The sequence below is a fragment of the Sapajus apella genome, unplaced genomic scaffold (assembly GCF_009761245.1).
Source record: "Sapajus apella isolate SASKATOON/1434 unplaced genomic scaffold, GSC_monkey_1.0 scaffold3, whole genome shotgun sequence".
Taxonomy (NCBI): domain Eukaryota; kingdom Metazoa; phylum Chordata; class Mammalia; order Primates; family Cebidae; genus Sapajus; species Sapajus apella.
Genome location: NW_022436943.1, coordinates 18574664 through 18601807, shown reverse-complemented (window position 1 = coordinate 18601807; position 27144 = coordinate 18574664). Strand labels below are relative to the sequence as shown.

The following is a 27144-nucleotide window of genomic DNA, read 5'->3' as shown; positions in this document are numbered from 1 at the left end:
GACATGAGTGGGCTCACCACGTTCATCAGGTTCTCGTGGTCCCCACTGGGCTGTCGCGGCTTCTTTTCCCTGAAATGAAGAGTGAAATGCTGTAATGTCAAATGTGCCCTCCTAAAATCAAATGCATACGGGCCCAATTCTTATCAGCTTTTAAATCTCTCTTAAGAACGATGTTTATTTTGTCAACGAAGACAAAACCAGAAAGCGGCTTAATGGCCCATTTGCAGGTGTTGGTTAAGAGGAGGTCAAGCCTCAGCTAGGGACTGTCCACCTCCCCTGGGAACCCTTCTTCCAGGAAAAAACATACAAGTTCACGAAGAGAGGGCCGAGGCCTGAGCCTGAGTAGAAACTGTTTATACCTAAACTAGCAGAACAAGTTATGCCCCCTCAATCCCCACCCCCCCGCTTTTTTTAAAGAAATTATCTTTAAAAAAAGATAAAACAAGTATGAGTCTCTGCAAAGTCACACACTGCCGCGGGATGGAGAAAATAAAAAAAATACAAATTTTGGCACACCGGGAAGGGTACATGCTCTCAGGATGAGTCATATGTACTTCCAGTCTATGGGAAAGTCTGTCAAGTAAAAATAGAATTTGTTTTTACTCGGGACAGTCTAAAAAAGGCCATCAGTTGTAGAGAATAGGCAGCTCATCCACGTTCTCTATAAAACAAGGGTGACACCTAGTGGGAATATGAGTAACTGCAGGGGAGCCCGGGCTCTGCAGCCTCTTTATTCATCTTCCCAGCGACTCAGACTCTGTTACAGCCACAGAGGTCTGGGTCCCACCTGGGCAGGGATTAGGAGGCTGGCTGGGTTCAGAGAGTCTTGGATTTTCTCCTCCTGACAGATTTTAGGGTAGGAAGCCATTTCACAATTTTAAGTGACACCCCTGGAGTTGCTTCCACGGTGGAGGGAGGGTTTGGACACAGGGCTGGCTGATGGTCAGCTGGTCTGCACGGGCCTCTGGTGGCATCCCGCCCATCAGAAGGTTGCGTGCTTTATGACAGTTCCAGGATGTCCTGAAAAACCACTCCTGGTTAGAAAGAACTTCTCTCTGAGCAAAGGTTTCTCTTTTGGGGGGAACTGACATTTTATATGAGACAGAGGAGAGAGAGAAAGTACAACTCAAAAAATGACACTGATGATTATTTCACATACAGCATGTTTCTCTCCTGGGAAAATTAATCTGTTTCTTTTCTTTTTGAAACAGAGTCTTACTCTGCTTCCCAGGCTGGAGTGCAGTGGTCCGATCTTGGCTCCCTGCAACGTCTGACTCTCGGGTTCAAGCAATTCTCTGCCTCAGCCTCCTAAGTAGCTGACATTACAGGCGCCTGCCACCAAGCCCGGCTAATTTTTGTATTTTCAGTAGAGACATGGTTTCTTGGCCATGACCATCTTGGCCAGTCTGGTCGTGAACTCCTGACCTTGTGGATCCACCGGCCTCAGCCTCCCAAAGTGCTGGGATTATAGGTGTGAGCTACTGTGCCTGGCTAGTCTGTTTCTTAAGAAACAGAAGGTCTACACCACACATTTTAAATCATAAACAATTCCTCCGAAGCCACGTAGCAGCAAACATTCTCAGTGACTTCTACGGGATGATAGCAAAAAGATGCATGCCACGCAAGATTTCAAAATGCCCACTGATGACAAAAGACAAAATCCATTTTGACAAGCGTGTGCTCAAAAGAACAGCACGACTTTCATTCTGGGAAGTTTAAAATATAAGGGCTTTTCTAGGTGCTCCCCAGCAAAATCAAATATGGGTTTTCCTTAAGTGAATGAAGAATGTCCTGGGATGCTTTGCAGCAGAGAGAAGTGAGTTAAACCTAACACACAGGTTTCTGTGATGGATCTGTAGTGGATTCAATTCCTAACAGGCTTTTCACATAAATGCTTCTGGGTACAGGGGATATATTTGTTTAGGCACCAGTATACACACTCTGGTTCTCACCTGTCACAACTAGAGCACAGGAATATGAGGAAGGCGATGAGGAAGAAAATGGCTACAGCGGCCAGACTTCCCCACAGGGCGATCTGCATCTGTCCGCTGCCCAGCAGGCTCCCCGCGGGCCCCATGGTGGCAGCAGGCACTGGCACAAGCCGAGGGAGTCAGTCAGTCCTTCAAGGGTGGCGACATGGGGGCAGAGAGCTGCATCCTGTAGAGAGACCAGTGTGTGTGGAGAGTAATTCCAGGGTAAAGTGGCAGAATCTGTAATCCGGTCCCTGTCTAAAGCGAGCCCTTTGTGCAAAGTCAGGGAAGCGTGTGCTGGATGCTGAGGGCAGCCCTGGACTGGAGTTGAAATCAGACTCTGGGCAAGTCCGCTCCGTGGTGTAGGCCTTTATTTATTTATTTATTCAACCTGAAAACGAAAGCAGGAACATATAGCTGTCTGGCCCCAGTGTTTGGAGCAATAGATGTCTTACCGTGATATGTTTGGGGGTGGATTCTTCAATTCTTCTTGTTCTTTTTTTCTTTTCTTTTCTTTTTTTTTTTTTTTTTGTTCAAAACAGAGTCTTGCTCTGTTGCTCAGAGTGCAGTGGCATAATCGTGGAAATCATGGATCACTGGAGCCCTGACCTCCCTGGGCTTAAGCAATCCTCTCCAGAGCCACCCCTCACCCCCAACTTCTGGGACTACAGGCATGCACAACCATTCCCAGCGAATACTTTTATTTTTTGTAGAGATGAAGTCTCACCATGTTGCCTACACTGGTCTTGGACTCCTGGGCTCAAGCAATCCTCCTGCCTCAGCCTCCCAAAATGCTGGGATTACAGTGGGCCACTGTGCCTGGCCTGGCTGGCTTCTTAATGTCTATAAATAAAGATTTCAAGTACTCCATAGCAAATAAATACATACTCGTTTGGGTCCATTAAAAAAATCACAACAGTATACAACAATACTTACACAGTTTTTACAAAAATGCAACTCATCATTTGCCCCCACTCCCCACTGCCATCTCTCATCTCCCTAACCCACTGTTCTCTGAGGAGGTTTAAGGTCAATGCAACTAATGAAACAGAATGTCTTTATATTCACCTGCATTTATTTATTCTGAGTATGTTATTTATTCTAAGTATGTTTTCACTATCCTGCTGTAAGCACCCAATAAATGCATTTTCAAATGAATGAATGAAGTGTGTGCTAAGAATACATCCCTAGCAATAAATAAGACCTATTTATAAACAACTGCAAGAGAAGCGTAAGAGCTGTACCTCGTACATTTCCGTACCTGGTATGTGCCAGTGACTCTGCTAAACGCTTTCCCCATTTAATTGCTGTCACCACCCTGTGTAGGAGGCACTGCTAATCCCCCTTTTACAGAGATGGAAGCTGAATCCCAGCAGAGTGGTGACTTCCCCCGAGTGTCACAGGAGCTAAGTGGCAGGGAGGGATGAGTCCAGCTGTTTCAGACTCCAAAGCCTGTGCTCTGCGCCCATCAAGGAAGCTCCTTCTCACTGTGGGGATGCTGGGACTCATAGGGGTCACTGCACCCTGTCCCAACGCTTCCAAACAGAAACAGGTTCCTTGTGCAAAATATTTTAAGAGTTACGGATATTTTAAAAATGGTCGTATATCAAATGATCTGTCATCACATAGGCCTTGTTTAAAGAACATTGGCTTTGCTCAATTCTAGAACATTCGAAATGAAAAGAAATAGCATTTAAGCTGGTCTCGAGTGTCACGAAGAAAGCAAATACGTTTGTTTTTTGATGGTAGTGCAATATTTTCCTCAAAAAGACTGCCAGTATTTACATTTTCATTTGCTTCAGTGACAAAGCTGTGACTGTATTCAGCCATCCCTGAGCAAAGACATCAAGACAGCTGGGGGGAAGGCTTCATAACAAACCAGGGTGCCTCCTAAAATGGGGAAAATAAAAGCCATTTTGGCAAAGGTGGTTTGATTGGACCAAATTAGCTCAGGGTGAAACACTGTCACATTTATTTGAATATATTCTTTAACTTTGAATATTCAAATAAATATGACAGTGTTTCACCCTGAGCTAATTTGGTCCAGCTGAACCACCTTTGCCAAAATGGTGACAGAGTGACACTCTGTCTATTTGAGACAAAGTCTCACTCTGTCACCTAGGCTGGAGTGCAGTGACACAATCTCGGCTCACTGCAACCTCCACCTCCGGGGTTCACGCCATTCTCCTGCCTCAGCCTCCTGAGCAGTTGGGACTACAGGGCTGTACCACCACACCCAGCTAATTTTTTCTATTTTTTAGTAGAAATGGGGTTTCACCATATTGGACAGACTAGTCTCGAACTCCTGACCTTCTGATCTACCCTCCTCGGCCTCCCAAAGTGCTGGGATTACAAGCGTGAGCCACCACGCCTGGCCAAAGTTAAAGAATATCCAAAAGCTGAAGAAAAAGATACTTTTACCTACAATGTATGCAGAGAGAGAGTTCTGAGAGAGGAAGCTGTTTTCCTCAATCTTTGAATCAACATGAACATCTTCTGAGGCTCGATAATTATATAAATGCAGGGCTTCCTGCGTAGTACAGAACTTCGTTCTTCCTGTGTTTGATTGTATATTATGCCTGTAAACACTACAGGCATACAGTAATAACAAGTAAAATTACTTTTGCATGTTTGCCCCCAGACAGCTATAACCAAATGAAAATAACCACCACTTCTCTTGTGATTTGTTGATGCAAAGAATAATTCACTTTAAATGGAGACTACAAATTGGCACCACAATAGGTTTTAAAATGATTCAAGCAAACACCTAAATTATGGTGACTGACGAAAATATATAAAATACATTTTTATACACAGGTCCAAAGCATAAAGTATTTTAGGAAGCACAGACAAAAGGTATCTATCTCCTGTGCAGGCATCTGTTTGTTCTTCATTCATTCATACAACAGATTAATTGATGCCTATTTATAAAACACCATGTTCTTAGAAAATAGTTTGCTGTGTGAGTTATTCAAAAGCCAGAGATCCATCTATGAAACCTAGTGTGGAACTGCTAGCACCTCTCTCTTTTCTGTACATGTTTCTCTTTTCTCTCTTCTCTCTCTTAACAGAAGGAGGTCGACAGACTATGATGAGAGATGTGGGGTGCCCAGCCCATTAGAACAGTGCAGGGAGAAAGAGGATGAAAGGGGATTATTACAAGCTGCTGAATAAAGGACAGAACCAAGAGGAAATGTATCAAAACTCCTGGCTCACTCCCCTTCAATTACAATTTTCTATAAAGCCACTGAAAGACTTTTTCCAAAGTTCTTACTGGGGACAAAATCTCACAGTGAACGGAATGCTCCTCGTCGGATGCACGTTTCTGAGTCAGATGCACTGCAGTCCCCAGGGACAAAGGGCCGGTTGCGGGGGCAGCTTTCTCCTCTCTGACCCTCTCGGTGCTGCTCTGCAGGACTGTGGGACACCAGTCCCCGTGGTCGTAGGCAGTGCTGGCGGCTCAAGGGTGGCTGCACCAGCAACTGCCACCTACTCCTCTTTGGGGGCCTGGCAGAGTGTGTGTGGGGTGGCTGAGGGGATCTAGACTAACATAATCCTTGACATCAGGTGTCCTGGGTAGACGGCTCCCATTTTGGAGATCTGTGTGCTGCTATTTTTCTCTCCTGGTCTCTCTCTTTTTTTCCTGGATGTTTGTTTCCAAAATTCCGCTGCCCATGCCTTCTCTGGCTATCTCCTTAAATTTTGGCAGCTCATCTACAACTGAACCAAGACTGCCTCCCGCTCACCCTCCTGCTTACATGTCTAGATGGACTTCCCAGGAAATGTGTCTGGGTGGACCAGCTCCGCCCTCCCCATGTGCGCAGATGCACACAGATCACTTTGTGTTTCCCCTTCTTGGAGCAGCTGAGGGTAGAGGCCTCATGTGGAAGGTCCAGTGCTCTGCCCCTAGGCTGGACCCTCATGCATTGGTTTTACTGCCCTTCGGTGCAGTGCTTGGGGGTCTGCGCTCTGTTCTTCTGAGTGAGGGGAAGGTGGAGGGAAACCAGTGTCCTTTCCAGTTGCCAGGAGGCTTTTCTTAGGATGAGTGATGGAAGGGAGAGAGAGTAAGTGGTAGGAGGCATAGCATATGGATAGTAAGAGTTACCCTGAACAGGAAGGGCCCTGTGGCAATCGTGGCATTTCCAGACCCTACACTGTGCCAGTTGGGCTCCCTGTGGAAAAGCCACCACCCAAGGCAGTGCTGTCCTGTGACATGGTTAGGGTCCACAAGGACCATCTTATTTTTGGCTGATTCAATATCAAGTAAAATATGTCTTGACTGTCAGGAATGACCTCTTCCACCAGAAATACCTGAACCATTTGGAGCAGCATCTCTCATGATTTTTTTCATGAAAACATTTAAGTCTATTTCTCTGAATCCTGTTCTTTAACTTGACTCAATAAACTTGCATTCAACCATAGAAATTTATTTCTTCCTCCTCCTCCTCTTCTTCTATTTTTTTTTTTTTTTTTTTGAGATGGAGTCTCACTCTGTCACCCAGGCTGGAGTGCCGTGGTGTGATCTCGGCTCACTGCAACCTCTGTGTCCTGAGTTCAGGCAATTCTCTGCCTCAGCCTCCTGAGCAGCTGGGATTACAGGCACCCACCACCATGCCTGGCTAATTTTGGTATTTTTAGTAGAGATGGGGTTTCACCATGTTGGCCAGGCTGGTCTTGAACTCCTGATCTCATGATCCACTCACCTTGGCCTCCCAAAGTGCTGGGATTACAGGCATGAGCCACCACACCTGGCCTTTTTTTTTTTTTTTGGATACAGGGTCTTGCTTTGTCACCTAGGCTGGAGGGCAGTGCTGTGATTACTGCATCTTTGACTCCCGGGCTCTAGCAATCCTCTCACTGCTGCCTCTCGAGTAGCTGGGAACACAGGCATGCGCCACCACACCTGGCTAACTTTTTTGATTTTTAGTAGAGATGAGGTCTTCCTATGTTGCCCAGGCTGGTCTTGAACTCCTAGGCTCAAGTGATCTTCCCACCTCGGCCTCCCAAAGTGCTGGGGTTAACAGGCATGAACCATTGCACACAGCCTATTTCTTCAAAGTTTAAAAAATATTCTCTTATCAGAGTACATGTGTAAATATTCTTTGAGTTATTCAACACAGGGCAATGAAGGACCATTTATTTTAATTGTACCTCTACTAACACTTAATTTTGGCACCTGAACGCCACACATTGAGTCACAGAAGATGGTAATATTAATGTAATCACAGATTTAGCTGAACAGTTGTACATTAATTCTGCTTGCTATAGAATAGACTTCATTATTGGCTACATTGATGTAAAGTCATGGCTGGAAACTGTAATATAATACAAGCATATAGTATTGCTGTAAAAGAGGCAGTGGTGCTACCTCAATCTCCACCCCAATTTTATATAATTTTGAACTACTGTGAGAACTTGTCATTTAGCCTTGAGAAAGGTCAGTGCTTATGATTACCGGACTTTCATTGGAGATTCTTTCAAAGATTTGTCTGATTAATTATTTTGGACCAAAAGATCCATAATCTCTTACCCTTCATATCCATTTATTCATTTTAATGAATAAGTAATTTAATCACTAGAGAAACCACTGACCTTTTAACTTAACAGCAGGCGTCCCCTTTTTTTTTTTTTTTTGAGACGGAGTCTCACTCTGTCACCAGGCTAGAGTGCAGTGGTGCAATTGCAGCTCACTGCAACCTCCATCTCCTGGGTTCAAGCGATTCTCCTGCCTCAGCCTCTCGAGTAGCTGAGACGACAGGTGTGCACCACCATGCCCAGCTAATTTTTGTATTTTTAGTAGAGACGGGGGTTTCACCATGTTGGCCAGGATGGTCTTCAAGTTTTGACTTTGTGATCCATCCGCCTCAGCCTCGCGAAGTGTTGGGATTACAGGTGTGAGCCACCGCGCCGGACCAGCAGGTGTCACTTTTAACCACAAGGTGGCAGCATAATTCTATTCTCAGCCCCATGCAGCTTCCTTTTTCAAGGAAAGCTGCTCAATTATTGTTGGTGCCTTATGCGTGGCATTTGAATTGTCTTAATTAGCCTGCACTATCAGCCACCAAGATCAATTCCAAGAGAAAAGAAAGCCACAAAAATTAATGAAAGGTGTAGACCAAATGGCAGCTAATTTATTTCTTTAGCCAAACATCCTTAACAGGTAGGTTCTCTGATCATAGCAAATTCTATAAATAATAATTTGCTCAAGTGGGGATGGCCAGTGAGATTAGCTCTGGGAACAGACACTTTAGAGTTCCTTTGAAGCAGGTCTAGGTCAGTAATGATAGTCATTACCTTTTTACCACTGTTGCAGTTGACACATAATTAAGCATGACAGAAACCACCTCCACTTATGACCCTTCACTGTTGGAGGAAATAAGGTCAAGGGCCTAATTCCAGTGGGAATTTTTCCTTCCTGGTCATTACCAGACACGAGAACCATGCAGTAAAACGACACCTTATGGGCTCCAAATTCACCAGATTTAACGATGGCAGAGGAAGCAGACTCTTTGGTGGGTTCCCTGGTCCTGTGAGCACGCTGACAGCTGCACACAGGCTAAGGCAAAATAAAACTCTTAACAGAATCCTCAAGCCTCCTGAAAGAGTTTAAAGCTAAAGTGCGTAAATTCAGGTAGTCTTCCATTCAGGTAACAGGGACTGTGCTACAGACAAGCCTGCCACACTGAACTTTGAGAAGTGTCTGTAGGAAACACATGGGGATCACCTACCCAGATGTTTACTGTTCCATCCTGGCAAGATACAAAGGCTTTGCCTACATACCACTGTTACTAAGATCTCCCTATTTTGATCCTTCGCTGAGTCAGGGGCAGAACACACCCAAAGCACAGAGGGTGGTGGAAGGTAAGCTTTTCTTGTTTATAGATTTCTGAATTCTTTTCTAATGTTCCCACCCAGTGACATCTTGACATTTCTTTCTGCAGCAGTTTAAGAATGAGTAATGAAAGAAACCTGCAACACTTAACATCACCAGACCACACCGACCCTGCTCTCAGGACTCACTGCTCATGGGAGAAAGAGCCCAGCACTCATCCTAAGAGCAGGCTATAAATCCTCACGGCCGACTGTCAGCACAACCTGATCACTTTTCGAATACACCAAACCTATCGATCTGCACAGAAACAGAAAAGCTGACCCTTTTAGTGGAGAGGTATGTGGACTGTCACTGGTCTTCAAGAATACATTAAACCTACATCACAGAAATAATATAGTTTATTGTTTATAAACACTTTTGCCTTCAGAGAAGTCAAAAGGCAAGTGAATTTGATGGGTAAGGAATGACTTCTAAGGCTGCTTTCTCCCAAATCCTGACTTGGAAGCCAATTGTAAAGGTTCATTTTTAATGGTGAAGAGGGAGGAGAGAGAGAAGGAGGGAGGCAGGGTGCAGGAGCATAGTCCCTCTAGAAGTATGGATTACATGCACTCCGACAGAACCCCAAGATGCGCTTCTATTTGGGCTAATGTGATATGTTCTACACTGGCCGCCTAAGGAACATGGGTAATGGGGCTTCACTTTGCACGAGGAGGCTTCGTGGAACGTTTCGGACACTGTGTATTTTGGGCTTTAGGTTCTATTTCTTCCTGTCTTGCATGTTGGCTCATCCAATCTAATTCCCTTGAGGGCAGGGATGTCTCCACCTCATTTTCCACCATATTCCCAACACCTCTATGACCTGGAAAATAGGAGCCTGTCAGAAATTTTTATTGAATACATGTTTCTGTAGGAAGAGTGATTCCCAAATGGATTCTCAAACTGCAAGTTTAATTCATAATTTATGCCATAGGGGAGAGAAGGAGAATAACAGGGATGAGCACTAAGCAAACAATTAAAAAGTAAGCTAAGTGTGTCTAAGGCAAATTCTTTTTGTTTTCTTTGAAAAAGAGTCTTGCTTTATGGCCCAGGCTGGAGTGCAGTGGTGTGATCTCAGCTTATGACCCTTTAGGATAGATGTCACTGAATTAATTTTAAGGACTCCTGGGTTCAAGCAATTTCCTGCCTCAGCCTCCTGAGTAGCTGGGACTACAGGCATGTGCCACCATGCCTAGCTAATTTTTTTGTAATTTTAGTAGAGATGAGGTTTCACCACATTAGCCAGGATGGTCTTGAACTCTTGACCTCAAACGATCTGTTGGCCTAGGCCTCCCAAAGTGCTGGGATTACAGGTGTGAGCCACCGCGCTCCGCCTTAAGGCAAATCCTTCACTCTGGAATGAACACAACCACTTGGCTTCTCTGTATCATTACTGAAGCAGCTGAACATCTCCTGAGAAAAGTCACAGCACCGTAATAACAGTGTCTTTATCCCCTGCGGGAGGCCTCTTAACTTCAAGGATCTCACCATGTCCTTGCGCTTCGTGTTCTTCCAACCCCTCCCTGCAATGACAATTTCACACCTTCTCCAAGGTTCCTGACATAAGCCTCAAGGGGGCTGGATCTTCCATTTCTCAAAGGAAACAGGAGGCTTAAACAGTTGGCTCTCTTTCCAACATTTTTCATCTGATGAGTCTAACCATCCCATGAGTCTCACTTCCTTGGGGCGGCTTTCCTGATGCTGAAACCCTCCCACCTCTCAGGTGTAGCTGAGGCCCATCTTCCTAGTATAACTTCCTAGCATTAATCAAAAGGTTTTCCTTCCTAGCACTACTCGAAATTGAAATTATGAAGTGATTCAAGTGTCTCCTCTGCTGGGCTAAGCTCCAAGAGGGAGGAACTTTGAAGAGACTTATCTCGTTCATAACTGTAGCCCTAGCGTGTGGCATAGAGTAGGCAATTAATATTTATTGGCTAAATTAACAGTTAACAGGAAGAAAAGGATGCAAGTGCATACTGACCAGGTCTTCAAAGGTGGTGAGAGTTGGAAGAAACCCTTTTCCTCAGTCCTCTCAAGTGATGCTGAAACTTGATGGGGGCACAAGACCTACAAAAGCCTGCTCACCTGACCACCTGGCCAGGGCAGGTGGATCTCCACAGTGCTCCTGCCTGCACATAATTGATCACCGTGGTTTTTCCCAAGTTCCCTCCAGGGTCCCCAAGAGGCTCACTACATTCCAGTTTTGACTCATAGGCTTGACATAAAAAAACACTGAAAACTGGAAATAAGTAGAGACCGTGTGCCTGCCAGCCGCTTTGCTGGGGGTTATTTTATTTTGTCCTCATGACCCTTTAAGGTAGATGTTACTGAATCGATTTTATGGATGAGGAAACTGAGGCTCAAGGTTAAGTGTCTTATTTAGGGCCATGCAGCTGTAGCTTCCCAGACTCTGTCCCCAGCACTTCCTCTTCTAACACCACCCAGCACACTCTCAGCCCCATGTATTCACTACCTCCAGGTGTCTGGCCTGTCTGGAACAGCAGCAGACAGGTGAGGACGTGGGAGCCACACCCATCTCCCTGGCAGTCTTAACTTCACTCTATCAGGACTTGTTTTAGCGCCAGAGAGAAGAATGTTCACTCCCGTCTGGTTTACCCACTGCTCACTCCCAGCCCTGCATTAATCATAAACCTCCTTCCAAGGGATCTGGAGGGCTCTGCAGACATCCCACCAGCTTTGCCGTGATGGATGTGGTGTTTACAGGCAGGCCGGTTTACTGAGACCAGCACTATTTGCAGTCACACTCTGTTAAGCATTGCTTTGCACTGTTTTTATTTGGCTTCTGAGGGACAGTAATTCAGCCACCTATTTTCTTTCCATAATAAAAGACTTAACAAAAAACAAACTTCAGTTTCTTTGCCGAGAGGTTCAAAAATGTACTGCTTGACACAAATGCCTCTCGATCAAATTCCCTACTCGTGGCTCATGATATTAAAAAGATCCATTTCCCTTTAGCACTTGTTTAGCCTGGGCTAACTACAAATGCCCCCTTTCTGCAGACAGCTACCACCTCACTGGGACTGCACAGAAAAAGATGCTTGATCTGGAAAAAGTAAACCCTCAAGATTGGTGAAGTAAAATTTAAGAGCAGATGATCATTTCATACGCCAAGGGAGTATCAACAGAGGAGTCTGTAACACCAGTTCACTGTGAGCTAGTGCCAAGTTAGAGGACACATCCTGTGGTCTCTACCACACCTTCAAATGTACTGCCATCGTAAGGACTGCTGGCTTAACCAAGCAGTGTTAATATTTTACCCAGCACTGGCAAAAATGTGGTTCAGATTATTACCCAGTGCTTTAATCATGGCTATCTATATGATGTTTTAAAAATATTAATAGCCAGGCAAAAATATTTCTTGACTCATAAAAAATAGAACCAAAATCCTCAAAACACACCCCTCCAAGTTATTTACTGGTGTTATTGTGAATTACTTAGGGCTGGGGAAATGTGTCAAGAGAGACTAGCTTAAATAGAGAAAGTCAGAACTTGTATTTGAAAATATATGTTCAGAGCTATTCTTAACAGCTTTCTGCCAGGAGAGGGCAGGGAAGGCAGATGACTCAAGGGGTATGACTCCCAAGCCCCTTGCAGAGGAAGGGATGGGGTCATGGTTCTTGGAGAATGGAACTTCCCCAAGGGTGGTCCGGTTAGCAGCACCTGGGAATTTGCTGAAATGCAGAATTCTGGATGTTCCCCCACACTTATGACTCAGACACTCTGGGGGTGGGGCCTAGCAACCTCTGTTTTAACAAGTCCTGCAGGTGATGGTGATGCACCCTGAAGTTTGATAAGACTGTTCTAGAAGAGCTGCTATATGCATATATGGTGATCTGGGATCTTGTTGAGGTATAGATTCTAACTTGGCCAGTCTGGAGCGGGGCTCAAGATTCTGCATTTCTAACTGGCTTTCAGGTGACGTCCAGGCTGCTGGTCTGCGAGCTACATTTGAAGTAGTAGTAGTGTAGATGCTGAAGGTTATACAGCCGGATCCCTGCAGCTGAAACCTGGCCTTCAGCTACTCAAAGATTACGAGACGATAAAGTCAGAGCTTCTGCTTCCTAGGAGCCTTCTCGATTCCCATAAAAGAACTTGAACGTAAGGCAGCTCTTTCCCACTCCAGAGTCTGGTAAAATGACAGTGAGTGGGTACGCTGCTGCTATGTAGAAGTACAGTCCAGGTTCTGCTCCATTCTTTTCCACTGAATTGCTGTGTAGCCTGAAGCAAATCTAAGCTTCCCCATGCCTCAGTTTCTTCTTCTGACAAATGCAGTCATTTCTAAGGGTTCTTCCGAACTCTCAGCTTCTATCTTTTTATAAAGGTTGCCAGTGATTCCTAAAGTCTAAGACAAAAATTCAGGGCTTTCCACACAACAGCCAATATTGCTCCAGCAAGAACCTTAAATTCTCAACGTGTTCAATAGTTTCAACTCCCCAGAAAGCACAGTCTTAGTAATTCAGAGGCAAACCCGATGAGGCCATACCAGTTAAGTGGATGTCAGGAAGAGAAACCACGGACGGCCTTTTTAGTCAGCGTGCAGTGCCGGGAATCACTCCCGACAGCTCTTCCAAACACCATTTGTACTCTGGCAACACCACCGTTGCACACCGGCTGCAGGGCTGACTTAGGAGTCTCTTTATTTTTTCATTAACATGAACTTGGCATATGTACATATTTACAATTCAGATTTAGAGTAGCCTTTCAACAAAATGCGAAGACAGAACCAAAACACGCAGATGGTGCATGGACAGGTAATGCAGAAAGAAAACACTTCTCCTGGAAGCTTCTAGGCTGTTTACAGGCATATGCCCAAATTTTTGAAAATCTTACACAGAAAGCAAGTTGGAAATGGATCTTTCTAATTTCTAATCTCAGGACTTGATAAGCTTGAGATTCCGAATGTGATGAGAGATTCTGGAGACCTTTTCTGTTTCTATTGCTACAGACAGTCTGCACTTTGGGTTGGTTTCACTGGTTTCTTGACTAACACCTTGGATGATATTTCCTGCTCGCTGACACTCTGTCATACGTTAAACACCGAATTGATAAATACTTACTATGTGCCAGGCCCAATTTCATCTTCTAATCACACCATGAATATGAGATGATATTGGACCACTACACACTTTGCAAGAGGTAAACTGTTTAGGATTCAGTTCCTAATTCAGAAATATATTTTGACCACAAATGAAAAGCCATTTATGGTTGAACTGCAAGCCTGGGCAATCAGAACAAAAAAGCACATGTCCTTTCATTTCTACCATGTTGCACTAGAAACAACATTTAATCACAATAATTGTTGCTTGATTCTGTTTAGCCTGGTGGCAGAGGCTGCATCCATGGCATTGATGCAGCTGCAGTGCCCTTGGACTGATGTTGTTTCAAGCTGAGAACTGTCCCCAATGTGTCTGGTAGATTCCAAAGACAGCCTTTGCATGTTCAGAGGGTGGAAGGGACTGCCTCCCACGCATGCACTTGACCACAGCCAGGGCCAGTCAGCCTCTGAGGATGGGCTGGATCCCAGGGACCAAGAAGGTACTATATAGAGCCTACCTCTCCCAACTTTCTGAATGGAAGAAAACTGCTTTCACTTTATAGTTAAAGCAAAAGCTTAAACAAGCAAATATTCATGAAAGAGGTGATGCATGCATTCAAAATCACACCAAGGCATAAGTGACTGGCAACAGACCAAGTCACCTGGCGAGGAAAAGAGGGGAAGGAGAAGGATGACAGGGCTGACGCCAGGACGTGGGGACCTTGTGTGTCTGAGAGAGACAGGACGTGGGGGAACAGACTTGGGGAGCTTTCCATGCAGATGTTTTCTGCTTTACCTCTTTGCCTGTGGCTGGCCTTAATCCAGGGGGAATTCCGTGAGAATGACATATATATGTATGTATGTATGTATATGTTTATGTACTCTAATACATCGATCTCCCTCTTCTCCACTGTCCAATTTAGGGAAGATAAAGCTAAGTCAACAGAGGTGGGGGAAATTGGTATAACAGAACAGTAACACCTAATACCGGTATGGATCCTGTACCTTCACAGTCTAACATGGCTGAATGTGGAACTCAGTGGCCAGAATCAGTCATGCTCTTTGGAAGAGGTTCTTGTTCATTTCAAAGGCTGCTAATACCTTGGAGAGCCAAAAAGACTTCGGACCCTGTATAAAAGGCAGTATGGAGAAAACTGGAGGGTTCCTAGGAGAGACATAACAGTGGGACAGAACATTTCTAAGCAAGTGTGTGTTCTGTCAACTTAAGTGATGAGTGTGATTGTGGCCTTACGGAATACCCAGCCTCCATCTGTACCAGAGCGCATGGCCTGCAGGTCCCTTCAGCACACCTGCCCCTCCATCTGTCAGCCTTGTCAGCTTCACTTGCCATCCTTCCCAGGCAAGGGTGCCCTCCAGAATCCCTCACTCCCTGACATTCTCCCCATCCTGACTTATAACACATGGGACAATTTGTTAAATGGCTGAGGCCAAGATATAATAGAGTTGGAGAGGGGCACAAGAATCTATATTTTAAGTTTTTAATTTAAATTTTAATTAATTTATTTTTTGAGACACAGTCTTGCTCTATTGCCCAGGCTGCAGTGCAGTGGCACGATCTTGGCTCACTGCAACCTCCATCTTCTGGGTTCAAGTGATTATCCCCCCGTCATCCTCCCAAGTAACTGGGATTACAGGAATGCACCATGACTCCCGGCTAATGTTTGTATCTTTAGTACAGACAGGGATTCACCATGTTGGCCAGGCTGGTCTCGAACTCCTGACCTCAAGTGATCTGCCTGCCTCAGCCTCCCAAAATGCTGGGATTACAGGTGTGAGCCACCACACCCAGCCAAGAATCTGCATTTTTATCTTGCATCCTAAGTGATTCCAAAGTAGGTCATTCACTGGAAACTGTTCGAAGGACACAAGTCTGGAGCTTGTGAGTCCTGCACTGCCCAATCCTGAATCTGTTCTCTACCCTTTCTCTCCCCATGTGGGCGCTTCTCTTCCTGTGTGCCACCTCTTCCTTGTCCCTCTCCATCTCACTGCTTCTGTAGACAAGCCTCACTGTGTCCCTGGTTCATCCTGTGAAAGTAAAAATCTAATCTCATATTGGGTCCCATGGGAGGACACAGTGAAACTCCAGAAGTCCACAGAGAGAACTCAGAAAACTGACCCTCCTTAGAAAGCCACGGAGCTGATGTGATTACAAGACCTCATGCGCTGACAGAATACAATTCTAAATGAAAATTACAGTCTTCCTCAAGATTTTCTATTTTTTTTCTATTTGGAAATCATGAATAAAATGGAAGTTATGGGTTAAAGCTATGTCTATGAAAAGTCTTGGAGTATAATGTGAAGAGTTTTATATTTTGAATGCCACAGTGATTTTCAAGTTGAAGGATCATATGTATTATCTGCCACCGTATTAATAACTTTTTTGGAGAGGCCTTAGAATATGGATTCATTAAGCTAACATTTTAAAGACAGCCCTTCCCCGAGCTGAGTTCAAAGCCCTCTGTATGTAAGGCAGCCAATATGGCCACACTACACTTTCTTTGGAAAGTAGAAAGCAAGGAAAGTCTTCAAATTGTACAATGAGAGTGAATATCATGGTATGGCTGTAAGAGCCCTGCCCCCTTCACTTCTCGTGCTGTTTTCACTCCTTTTCTGGAAGGGGTATTTTAAAGGCATTCAATTGAGAGGCAGAGAGAGAGTGGCCTATGATAAAGCAGCAAGGCTTACAGGTAGGGACAGGCATATGTGTTAGAGATGTGTTATGGAAGTACAGGAAAAAGGTGCCAAACACATCTAGAAATGTGGAAGTTACTGGATTTTCAGTTAATTTATTATAAAAGAAATACTGATCTTTATGGAGTACAAAGTTCTACTAAGAATTTAAAAAAATAGGCCAGGCACGGTGTCTCATGCCTATAATCCCAGTACTTTGGGAAGCTGAGGCAGGTGGATCACCTGAGTTCAGGAGTTCGAGACCAGCCTGGCCAACATGGTAAAACTCCATCTCTACTAAAGAAAAAAAAAATTAGCTAGGCATGGTGGCAGGCACCTGTAATCCCAGCTACTCAGGAGGCTGAGGCAGGAAAATCGCCTGAAGCCGGGAGGTGGAGGTTGCAGTGAGCCGAGATTATCGCACCACTACACTCCAGCCTGGGCAACAGAGTGAGGCTCCATCTTAAAAAAAAAAAAAAAAAAAAAAAAGAACAAAAAGAAGAAGAACTTAAAAAATAAAACACGGTAGCTCAAAGAACTTCTCGTGCACGGAGTCAGGAATGTGAGTTCAAACTTCTCTGCCACTGAGGCTTTGAGGAGGTCTGGCTGTGCTAAAAGCATAGACTATACTTCTGTGAGTGGCACCTCCTAGAGGCCTGAGGTTTGCACTATATAGCTGTGGCAGTGGCCCTGCCAATGCATACCATGAGAAACATAACTGTGAAATTTGGTCCAGGGAGAGTCACTGTGTGCTTATTTCTCATGCCGCTATTACAGGACAACTTCAAGAACAAGATACTTACAAAATATGACAGGAAGATGTGTTTTTAAGACAAAAAGAAAATTCACCTAGGAAAATCAAGGTAGCCACTGACATCTAGCTATTGCTATTGGGAAAAGAAGTTAGTATGTATCATTTTTGTCCATCGGATTAAATAATGTAAGTTATGTGGCTTTGTTCTAATTCTTTTTGTAAGCAACTATTTGTAATGTTACATATTTCTAGACAGGAATGGTAAAACAATATGCTTTTACGCCATAAACAAGAACAATTAAGTCTTTTTCACATCACGTATCTTAGGCCTTTCTCCAAACTCTCAAAAACGTACTCCATTGTACTTCTTAATAAATTGTCATGTTATAGTGTTTCAGGAATAAACAAACTTTAGGGGCAACTGGCCCACTAGTAGTCACTGATAACACTGCTTCCCTTTAAACATAATTAACAACACTGTTGGGCCAGGCCCAGTGGCTCACACCTGTAATCCCAGCACTTTGGGAGGCCATGGCAGGTGGATCACAAGGTCAGGAGATCAAGACAATCCTGGCTAACATGGTGAAACCCTGTCTCTACTAAAAATACAAAAAAATTAGCTGGGTGTGATGGCACATGCCTGTAGTCCCAGTTACTTGGGAGGCTGAGGCATAGAGAACTGCTTGAACCGGGGGGCAGAGGTTGCAGTGAGCTGAGATTGCTTCACTGCACTCCACCCTGGGTGACACAGTGAGGCTCCATCTCAAAAAAAAAAAAAAAAAAAAAAAAAGGAACAATGTAAGGTGTTCTTCAGTAGCCATTCATCTATCACACGTCTTTCTCTGATTCTGCAGCCAGGATCTATCTAAGACACCAAGGTATATGACTGCAATATAGTTCTCAAACCACAGTGAGAATTTAAAACGGTAGGGTGAACCTGACAGATCAAATTCCAGTCTCACATTTCCTAAAAGAGTGGTGTTCTGCCCTATGCTTTCCTAGTCTACGACTTGGTATGGCTTTTGGATGACCTGAAGGACATCCCCCTGCCACAGCTCACCGGACTACCAGCATCCTCCAGGACTGTAGCTGGCACGGTCCTACTGTCGGGAGCTGGAGACTGAGGTAGCACCTGAAACTACTGACAAATTAATGTCATAAAAGTAGATTCTATAAAATATTAATATAAGAAATTATCTTGATTTGTTTATCTGCATTTCTTATAAGACTATGAATGACATTGTTCTACTGTGTGGAACATAAAGCTTTATGTGTCTGCATGATAAACTCTTAAAGATTTTAGTTCTTAGAAGAAGGCTTTCTGTCCTGGTGAATTAGTTTGCCTTTTTGTATAAAAGATAAACTACAAATACAAAAATCATATTTCCTTTCTTCTTTTCCCCTCACATGGCTGGCTGGATGCTCAAAGCTATAATTATCTTTAATTATAGCAATTACCTTCGTCTAGCTCTTTCTTTCCTCTCTCTACACCAATGCCAATTACAAGTTTTTTATTTCATATGTTTTTTAAAAAACCGTATGTATCTTTATTATAACAACCTCAATATTTTTAGAAGCAGATATTAATTTCTGAATAATGGATACATGAAACTTGAAGTTTAATTATCATGGACTATTCCTTTATAGATTTAAAAAGTTCTCAATATCCAGATTATGCTTTAGAAGAAAAATACATTTTCAAAACAGCAAAGAATAAAAGGAAAAAGGAAGGAAGAAATGAAATATTTTCCCATCAAACTAACCTTAGGGACCATAAGTTCTGATCTCTAAAAAAATAATGAATTAAGTATTACCCAGATGATAACATATGAGATACAAAGAGTAAGATGGCTAAAATCAAACCAACGTTGCCCGAAAGACTATGGTGACCTATTAAATTAGACCAGTGGTTTTCAACCCTCGCTATCCATCGTAAACTTTTTTTTTTTTTTTTTTTAAACGGCGTCTCTCTCTGTCACCCATGCTGGAGTGCAGTGGTGTGATCATAGAGAGCTCGCTGTAACCTTAAACTCCTAGGCTCAAGAGATCCTCTTACCTAGGCTTGTTAAGTAACTGGAACTACAGGCATGTACCACCATATCTGGTTAATTTTTATTTACTTATTGTTGAGATGGGATCTAGATATGCTGCCTAGGCTGGGCTTAAACTCCCCACCTCAAGTGATACTCTTGCCTTGGGTTCCCAAAGTGCTGAGATCACACACAGGTATGAGCCACTGCACCCAGCCCAAACTTTTTACAATACACTAATACCCAGGCCTAACTCTCAAAGTTGGCTTAATAATTCAGGGATGGGGCCTGGACACTGATGTTTGTAAATGTGTCCCAAGGGCATCTGAATATAATATATGGTTGGGGCTGAGAATCAGTGAGTATATAGATGATTCGTTCATATTTCTAAGCTCTTAACTAGCAGATGCTATGTCATCTTATTTATCTTGTAGTACTGGAATATGTCAGAATCAGGATGTGGCAATATAAAACAGATACAGCTCACTGTCCCCCTTCCCATACAATGAGCCTACGCTGGGCTTCGCATAAACCAAAGTTTTGCACATGCATATCTTTAAAGCCCAGGCCAAAACAGATCATGTTTTTTTATCTATTCCAGAAGATGGTACCTGAACTCACAATATAAAGACTCAGATTCAGAAGATAGGGATTTTGAGCCACATTTTTTTTTTTGCTTGTTTGCTATATTATGTCTATGTATTTTTCTCTGTATCCCTCAAAATAACCTAAAAGTTATATGTCTATTATAATTTATTATAGAAATTAAAATAGCATTTTAAAATTTTAAAATTAAAAATTTTCAAATATAAAAATTTCAACAAGAAATATATAAAATCTCTTGGCCTGTTCCTTGTTTGAGGGTAACATACCACTGTTTTTAGGCTGTATGTCAAAGCTGATCTAAAATACATTTCTCTATCCACTTGCAAAATGATCCATAATTCTTAGAGGGGAAGAATGTCCTAGAAATCAATACATTGTTATGACAGTCACTTTTCTTTATGATTTAGGCTACTCTGGCTTTTCTACTGACCTTCATTGTTTAAATAGACACAGTACACTTGTACAGCTCAGTTTGACCAACATTAATTGATGTGTTCTCAGGGGGCAGGTGGACCCAGCCACCCCAGCCTCAGCTGGTTCCTTGGTCTCCTTGATCATGACCTTTCATGTGCTTTTTTCTTTCTAGCCCTTGACCATGTCAAGCTTCCCCTCACCTGGAGATTTTATACTTAGCTGTTTGTTTTCTGGAATGATCTTCCTTCAGGTCATCATACAGCTGGTTCCTCCTTATTTTTTCAGTCTTGCTCAAAGATCATGTTCTCAGAAAAGCATGACCAACCATTCGAAAGCTCTCCTCTCCACTCCACCATACTCAAGTCTTCATCCCATTACTCTGCTGTCCTTTCCTGTTATCCTTTTCTGAAAGCATAGGATTTATTGGCCTTTGTGTTTATTGTTGTATGCGCACCCTCTAGAATAGAACTTTCATGAGCACAAACTCCCTGTTTGTTTTTGCAGCTATAAATAAGGCACTGATATAGTTTGGCTGTGTCCCCACCCAAATGTCATCTTGAATTGTAGTTCCCATTACTGCTGCATGTTATGGGAGTGACCTGGTGAGAAATAATTGAATCATGGGAGTGGTTCCCCCATACTGCTCTCATGGTAGTGAATAAGTCTCACAAGATCTGATGGTTTTATAAGGGGAAACTCCTTTCGCTTGGTTCTCATTTTCTCTTGCCTGCTGCCATGTAAGACATAGCTTTCACCTTTCTCCATGATCATGACGACGCCCCAGCCACATGGAGCTATGAGTCCATTAAACTTCTTTTTCTTTATAAATTACCAGTCTCGGGTATCTCTTTATCAGCAGCATGAAAATGGACTAACACATGCACTTACAGCAGAAAAGGTGCTTAGTAAATATTGATGGAGTGAACGAATGCCTATCTTTGCAGTCTTACTAAGAATAGTACCAAATATAGTCCTGTATTCTTTAAGGTTGAAACTACTGATGGTTAATAGATAATGAGTGTGTACAGTTGCAATTTTATTTTAAGCTATAGTCCCTCATGCAATATGCAAATGTATGGATTTTAATTAGATTCACAGTGCCAGCCACTTTTGCAGAGAAGGCGTTTTGTAGCCTGTGCCTTGCTGACCTCTGACTGGCTCTAAGCTTCTACTAGAGAGGGCTTCTCCATTTGCACATTTTGCAATCTTAGTTGTTCCTTTCCATTTTCAGCAGAAGGCTGCTAGACATTAATGTCTGAAACTGTACTTCCAATTATGTGTTGAGGCTTCTTTAGATCACTTTATTGGGAGTAGCACCATGTTTATTTGGCATAGGGTCCTCAGTCTGCCATGGTAAAGTTTTTGGGTCTCTTGTGATTGCTCATTTCCATACATGTCGGCTCGAGATGGGAGGTGTATTGCAGAAAGCATCCATTTAATGTTAGTAGACTCATTACAGCCTGGGATCTTTTGTTTGTAATCTTATCCTCCCATTATTACCACATGATACTGAGAGTACTGGCCAGGGAGTCAGCTGCAATATCTTCAGGACAAATCCTTCTGACATATGGAATGACAGTTGGGCACTACCACTATTTTGAGGCACTTCTGTTTGGTCTAGACTAGCGCTTTAAGCCATATTGATATTGTACTCTGCCAGCCTTCCAAACATGTGCCTATGTTTGCATGTCAGCACCATTCAGTATCTTCAGTATTTCAGACTGCCATTCAGCATAGAAAAGTAGATTTGAAACCCCTACCAAAATCAGCTACACTTGTATCTCGTGCAACATGCATAGTGCAGTGCCCTTGCCCAGAGTAGGCACCCAATAAATATTAATTCTTTTTGCTGCTTCCCTGGTGGTTTGGTAAAATCTGATTTTATTCAAAAACACACTTAAAGAAGAATCTGCATCTTCCTGCATTTGAAGCAGCTGATTCTGCTGTTATGATTTATAATTTATAATTGAATTTAATGCAGCTGTAACTAAAACAGAGAAATAATCAGATACCAGCTATACAGTTGAATATATTATATATACATTGAATGTTTAAAAGAAGCAGATTCTTCTGAATCCAGTGATGAATGTTAATGTCAGGAAAAGAGGCACAACTAGACATTGTGTTGTGTGATGCAACAGGAAATCCTGGGCACTAGCTAGTAAGTCTAACAATAATATAAACTTGCATTGATCAAGCCTTTAAATCTACCTACTAGAACTTTTAAAACATTATTTTTCACTTCTATCACTTAAATCATCAAATAGCCATCAAGAATTTTGCCTACCCATGTCAGTCAACTCACATCCACAAGACAGAAGTTTGTGTATGAGTTTCTGTGAGAAAATATCGGATCAAATTTCAGACATTGTGTAACTATCCAGAATCATTATCATCCATATGCCAATTTAAAAGGCAGAGGTGTGGGTCAAAGGATGATGACAAACTATGGTAACCACACATTTGAGAAAACACCCCAGAAAGCTGGCTCCTCTCCCTAGCTGTGAAATACCATAGTTGTTTAAGGTGTGGTCTTGGGCCCTTTCCCTGATTTTGCTGCATGTTATCTTCCTGGACATGTCATCCACAACCATGCCTTCAATTTCCATTAGGTTGCCGTGATCCCCAGAATTGTATCTCTGGCCCAAGCTTCTGTTCTGAGCTGCCATTCCATATCCAGCTGCACCTGGGCTTCTCCGCTTGGGTGTCCCCCAGGCCCTCCACCTCAGTGTGCACAAGGCAGGACTCTCCATTGTTCCCTGCCTAGGGGTCATCCTCCAGGGCTCCTCTCTCTGGAAATAGTGTCGTCTTCAGCTAGCTGCCCAAGATCAAATCCCAAGTTCTCCCTGTTTACCATCCTCTCAGTTTCCTCCCACATCTAATTCAATATCAAGTTCCTCCTGCCCTCTTTTTTTGAGACAGAGTCTCACTTTGTCACCCAGGCTAGAATGCAGTGGCGTGATCTCAGCTCACAGCAACCTCCGCCCCTGGGGTTTAAGTGATTCTCCTGCCTGAGCCTCCTGAGTAGCTGGGATTACAGGTGTCTGCCACCATACCTGGCTAATTTTTGTATGTTTTGTAGAGATAGGGTTTCACCATGTTGACCAGACTTGTCTTGAACAGGAGTTCAAGACCTCAAGTCATTTGCCCACCTCGGCCTCCCAAAGTTCTGGGGTTACAGGTGTGAGCCACTGCACCCAGCCTCAAGACATATGCTTAATACAACATGTTCAATATAATATAAATTCCTTACAGTATCAGTATTAAAAACCATAGAATGTTCAGGGATCTCTGAAATCTAGTCCCACAAATTTCCATTTACATTTTATTTACTAAAAAATCACTGCAGTAATTTAAAATATTTGTAGGGTTTGCCAGGGTAAAATTCTCATATTTTGGGCTTACAACTTTGTACATAACTCTAGTTTGGCAAACAAACATCAAAAATATGGAATCTCCCTTAAAGATATTATGCATAAGTAGAGTCATCAAATTTAGAATATCAAGCCCCAGATGGTTTATCAGTAGCAACAAAAACTGCTTTCCTTGACAACACAAATTTTATAAACTGGAAATCATTCTCAGGCATGCACAGACAGACATATCAAGTCTACAAATACTTATTGCTATGTGCTTGGCACTACGTTAGGTACTTCATTACATGGCCCATAAAACATTACTTTAAAAACAAACGGAGAGTTGAAAACAAACTATTTACTCTTTATAGCAAATGCACTGAAGCCGTTCCAGAACGTGACCCATCCTCCAGTGCCATAGAGCAAGGCAGGGACCAGCAGGCTTTGAAAGCCAAAGCAAGACCATCAGCAAATCTGATGTTGGGCTATCCTAAAAATGTTAATTAATTTATATTCTTTTTTCTTTTCTGGTGACAGAAATTGTTGGGGATTCAATGTTTGTGTTGTTGTTAAGAGCAAATGACTCTAAATATGATAGAATGACCACGTAAACATGTCTTCATACGACCACTGTTAAGGAAATAAGGAATGAGGCTTGTAGCTTTAGAAGCTTCCCCTGTCACTCAGAGAGGAAGAAAATGAGAGACACGAGGATCAGAGCCACAGTGCTTAATCACTCCCCTACTAAGACTTTGTAAAATCATAAGAGGAACAGCAGTATAATGGAGACTCAGTGTTTGTGAAGGAAGTACAATCAGGCGGATAGAGGGCACTTTTGGGGGCCTTGAAGCTTCTGGAGGTGGTGGGTTGGGAAAAGCAGGCTGGATCAGGAGGCAGAGCCCAAGAACCATCTGATCTCTATCCTTTAAGCCTTTAAGGAGCTTAGAAGTTCCATAATCATAAAAAGGCAGTCGCCACCCTCAATGCACATTTGCCGTATTTCTACACTACACATTCTTGAAAGAATACCCTTTGATGTTCTATTTATTTCAAAGAGGATAGGTATTTTTTCATCCATTTCACATCACTCATTAGAGGTATTCTAGCTGCTAGATAAATAAATCTCAATTGAATGCAATTTATGGGATCCAAAAGCAATGTATGGATCAATCTAGAACTATATGAGGCTTAGCTGGTTTTATGAAAATACTTGTAACAGTGAAAAAAATCAGTAACAATTTATTAAGGTTTTTGTTCTTTGCATAGGTTTTGAAATGAGTTCTTACCCATTATAAAAGGCCTTAAATATTTTGGGAGCTGAAATATTGTACATTACCATCTCTGGTTCTTTTCCTGAGTTGACCCTTTATGTTGATAAAGCATATTTTTTTTTATACAGTGCAGCTGCCAGGCTCTGTCAGCCTCCTTAGGTGTTGGCACCTGGATTCCATGCCTAGATACACACACACTCAGAGGTGGTGAGCTTTCCCCCACTTACATTATCTTTCTGCAACAGGGAAAGAATGTGTAATGTTTAACCTTTGTAAGAAGCACTTGGAGGCTCATCTGATATTCTATAAAAGTAAGCAATGAAAGATTTTGGCTTAAAATCTGATTTCTAATTTTTACAGGAAAGGGATATTCAATCCATACATTGAATATCTATGACTACCTTGGTACTTTTTAGGTTGGAGCCTCACCTAGAAAAATCAAGTTACATTTAACTTTTTTTTCATAGGAGTGTTGTGAGCTATAGATAGGTATAAAAGATTCCCTAGATGGTTGAAAGTCTTCCCTTCCCTGTATCCTCACATTTTGCAACAAGACTTTGTAGCTCCTTCCAGCAAGAAATGATGTCTATTTATCTACTCTTCATGGTGGGCTGGCTTTGTGACTCCCTTTAGCTCATGGACCTCAGTGGAAACAATGATGTGTCAAGGCTGAATCCTGCCCATATGCTTTGAATGCTTCTACTCTAACTCTAAAACCCTGCTGATCCTCTATGTGAATAAGCGCACACTAGCCTGCTGGATGATGAGAGAATGTGGTTGTCCAGTTGTCATTATTATTCCCCCAATACCCAGTCATCCCCAGAAGCAGAGACACCTAGGTGACTGCAAGCTGACCAAAGACACAGGCATGAGCCCAACTGAGGCCAGAAGAACCTCCCACCTAAGATGACCCAAACTATAAAACTGTAGAATGAGGAGCTGAGAAAATGGCTTTGTTTTTAAGCTGTGAAGTTATTGGGTGGTTTGTTATGCAGCAAATGCTACCTGACATAAGAGGCATTATTGTCCTCATTGTACTAAAGAGGCACAGTAACTTGTTCCAGCTCAACTAGCTGGTAAATGGGAAGGCTATCCGGTTATTATACCTGCTTTAAGGGCCTACACTCTTAGTCACTTCACTGTCTTTTGATGTAAATGACAAAGTACATGCTGAGTGCCTTCCACATGCTCAGTGTTGGCTAGACATTTTCTATGTTTAGGGAACTTACTATTTCCATTTTGTTTTCCACTAATGAAAGTATAATTTGACAGTTCTCCTTATGCTATTGCCTCTACCTGAAATATATTTTCTACTCTTGAAACCTGCTCAAATGTAACCATTTATCAGGAACATCTTTTAATGTCCCAAAATAGAATTAAAGTTTTCTACCTGTGGTTGACTGCAAAATTAACCATAATTGCTCTCCTTCATTTCTCCTTGTCCTTTAAAATGTGACTTTTTAGTACATTCCATCAAGAAATGAAATCTCTTTCTCCACTCCTTGTGTCTAGACTGGGCTTGTCACTTGCGTTGGCCAGGAAATGTGGCAGAAGTGATGGTGTGCCAGTTCTCACACCAGGCCTAAGGTGCTTTGCATACTTCAGGCATTCTCTAGGAAACCCTAACTCCATATTCCAACAAATCTGCTGATGGCTGAGAGGCCAAAGGACCAGAGCTCAGTCAGCCAGCTTGCCTCAACTAAAGCTCCCAGACACGTGAGAGAACTCCACCAGGATCAGCAAAGCCAAACCACAGCTGACCACTGTTGCACGAGCGAGCCTAGCCAAGACGAGAGGATCGCCCAGCTAAGCCCAGCCTAAACTATCAATCACAGAATCAAGAACTAAATACACGTTCATCTAAAGCTACTAAGGTTGTTATGAAGCAACAGATAATGAATAGCTTCTTTGTAGTCTTTGGGCATGTTAAACTTATTTTTTTGAATAGCATATGTATTCAACAAAGGTCACCAGATGAATAAATAAATGACTAAACATTCAATTACTCTGAGATAAGATTTCTCTAACAAAACAGAACTCTGACTTTTTATTCCAGAGTGAATAATTCTATTTTTCCTGGCTATGAGACAGAGTGATGTTTATAGCACAGGGCCTAATACGTAGCAAG

General features: G+C 42.8%; 1 protein-coding gene across 3 annotated transcripts in view; it reads right to left on the bottom strand.

The window, feature by feature from the left end:
* PAG1 (phosphoprotein membrane anchor with glycosphingolipid microdomains 1) overlaps positions 1-27144 on the bottom strand; it is a 151590-nt gene that overhangs the window by 23429 nt on the left and 101017 nt on the right. For all 3 annotated transcript variants that reach the window (XM_032250512.1, XM_032250517.1, XM_032250506.1), the window contains 2 exons: positions 1953-2157; positions 18-69 (listed from right to left, as the gene is read on the bottom strand). In XM_032250512.1, coding sequence (XP_032106403.1) covers positions 18-69; positions 1953-2077 — 177 coding nt within the window. In that variant the 5' untranslated portion in view covers positions 2078-2157. The remainder of the gene's footprint in view (positions 1-17; positions 70-1952; positions 2158-27144) is intronic.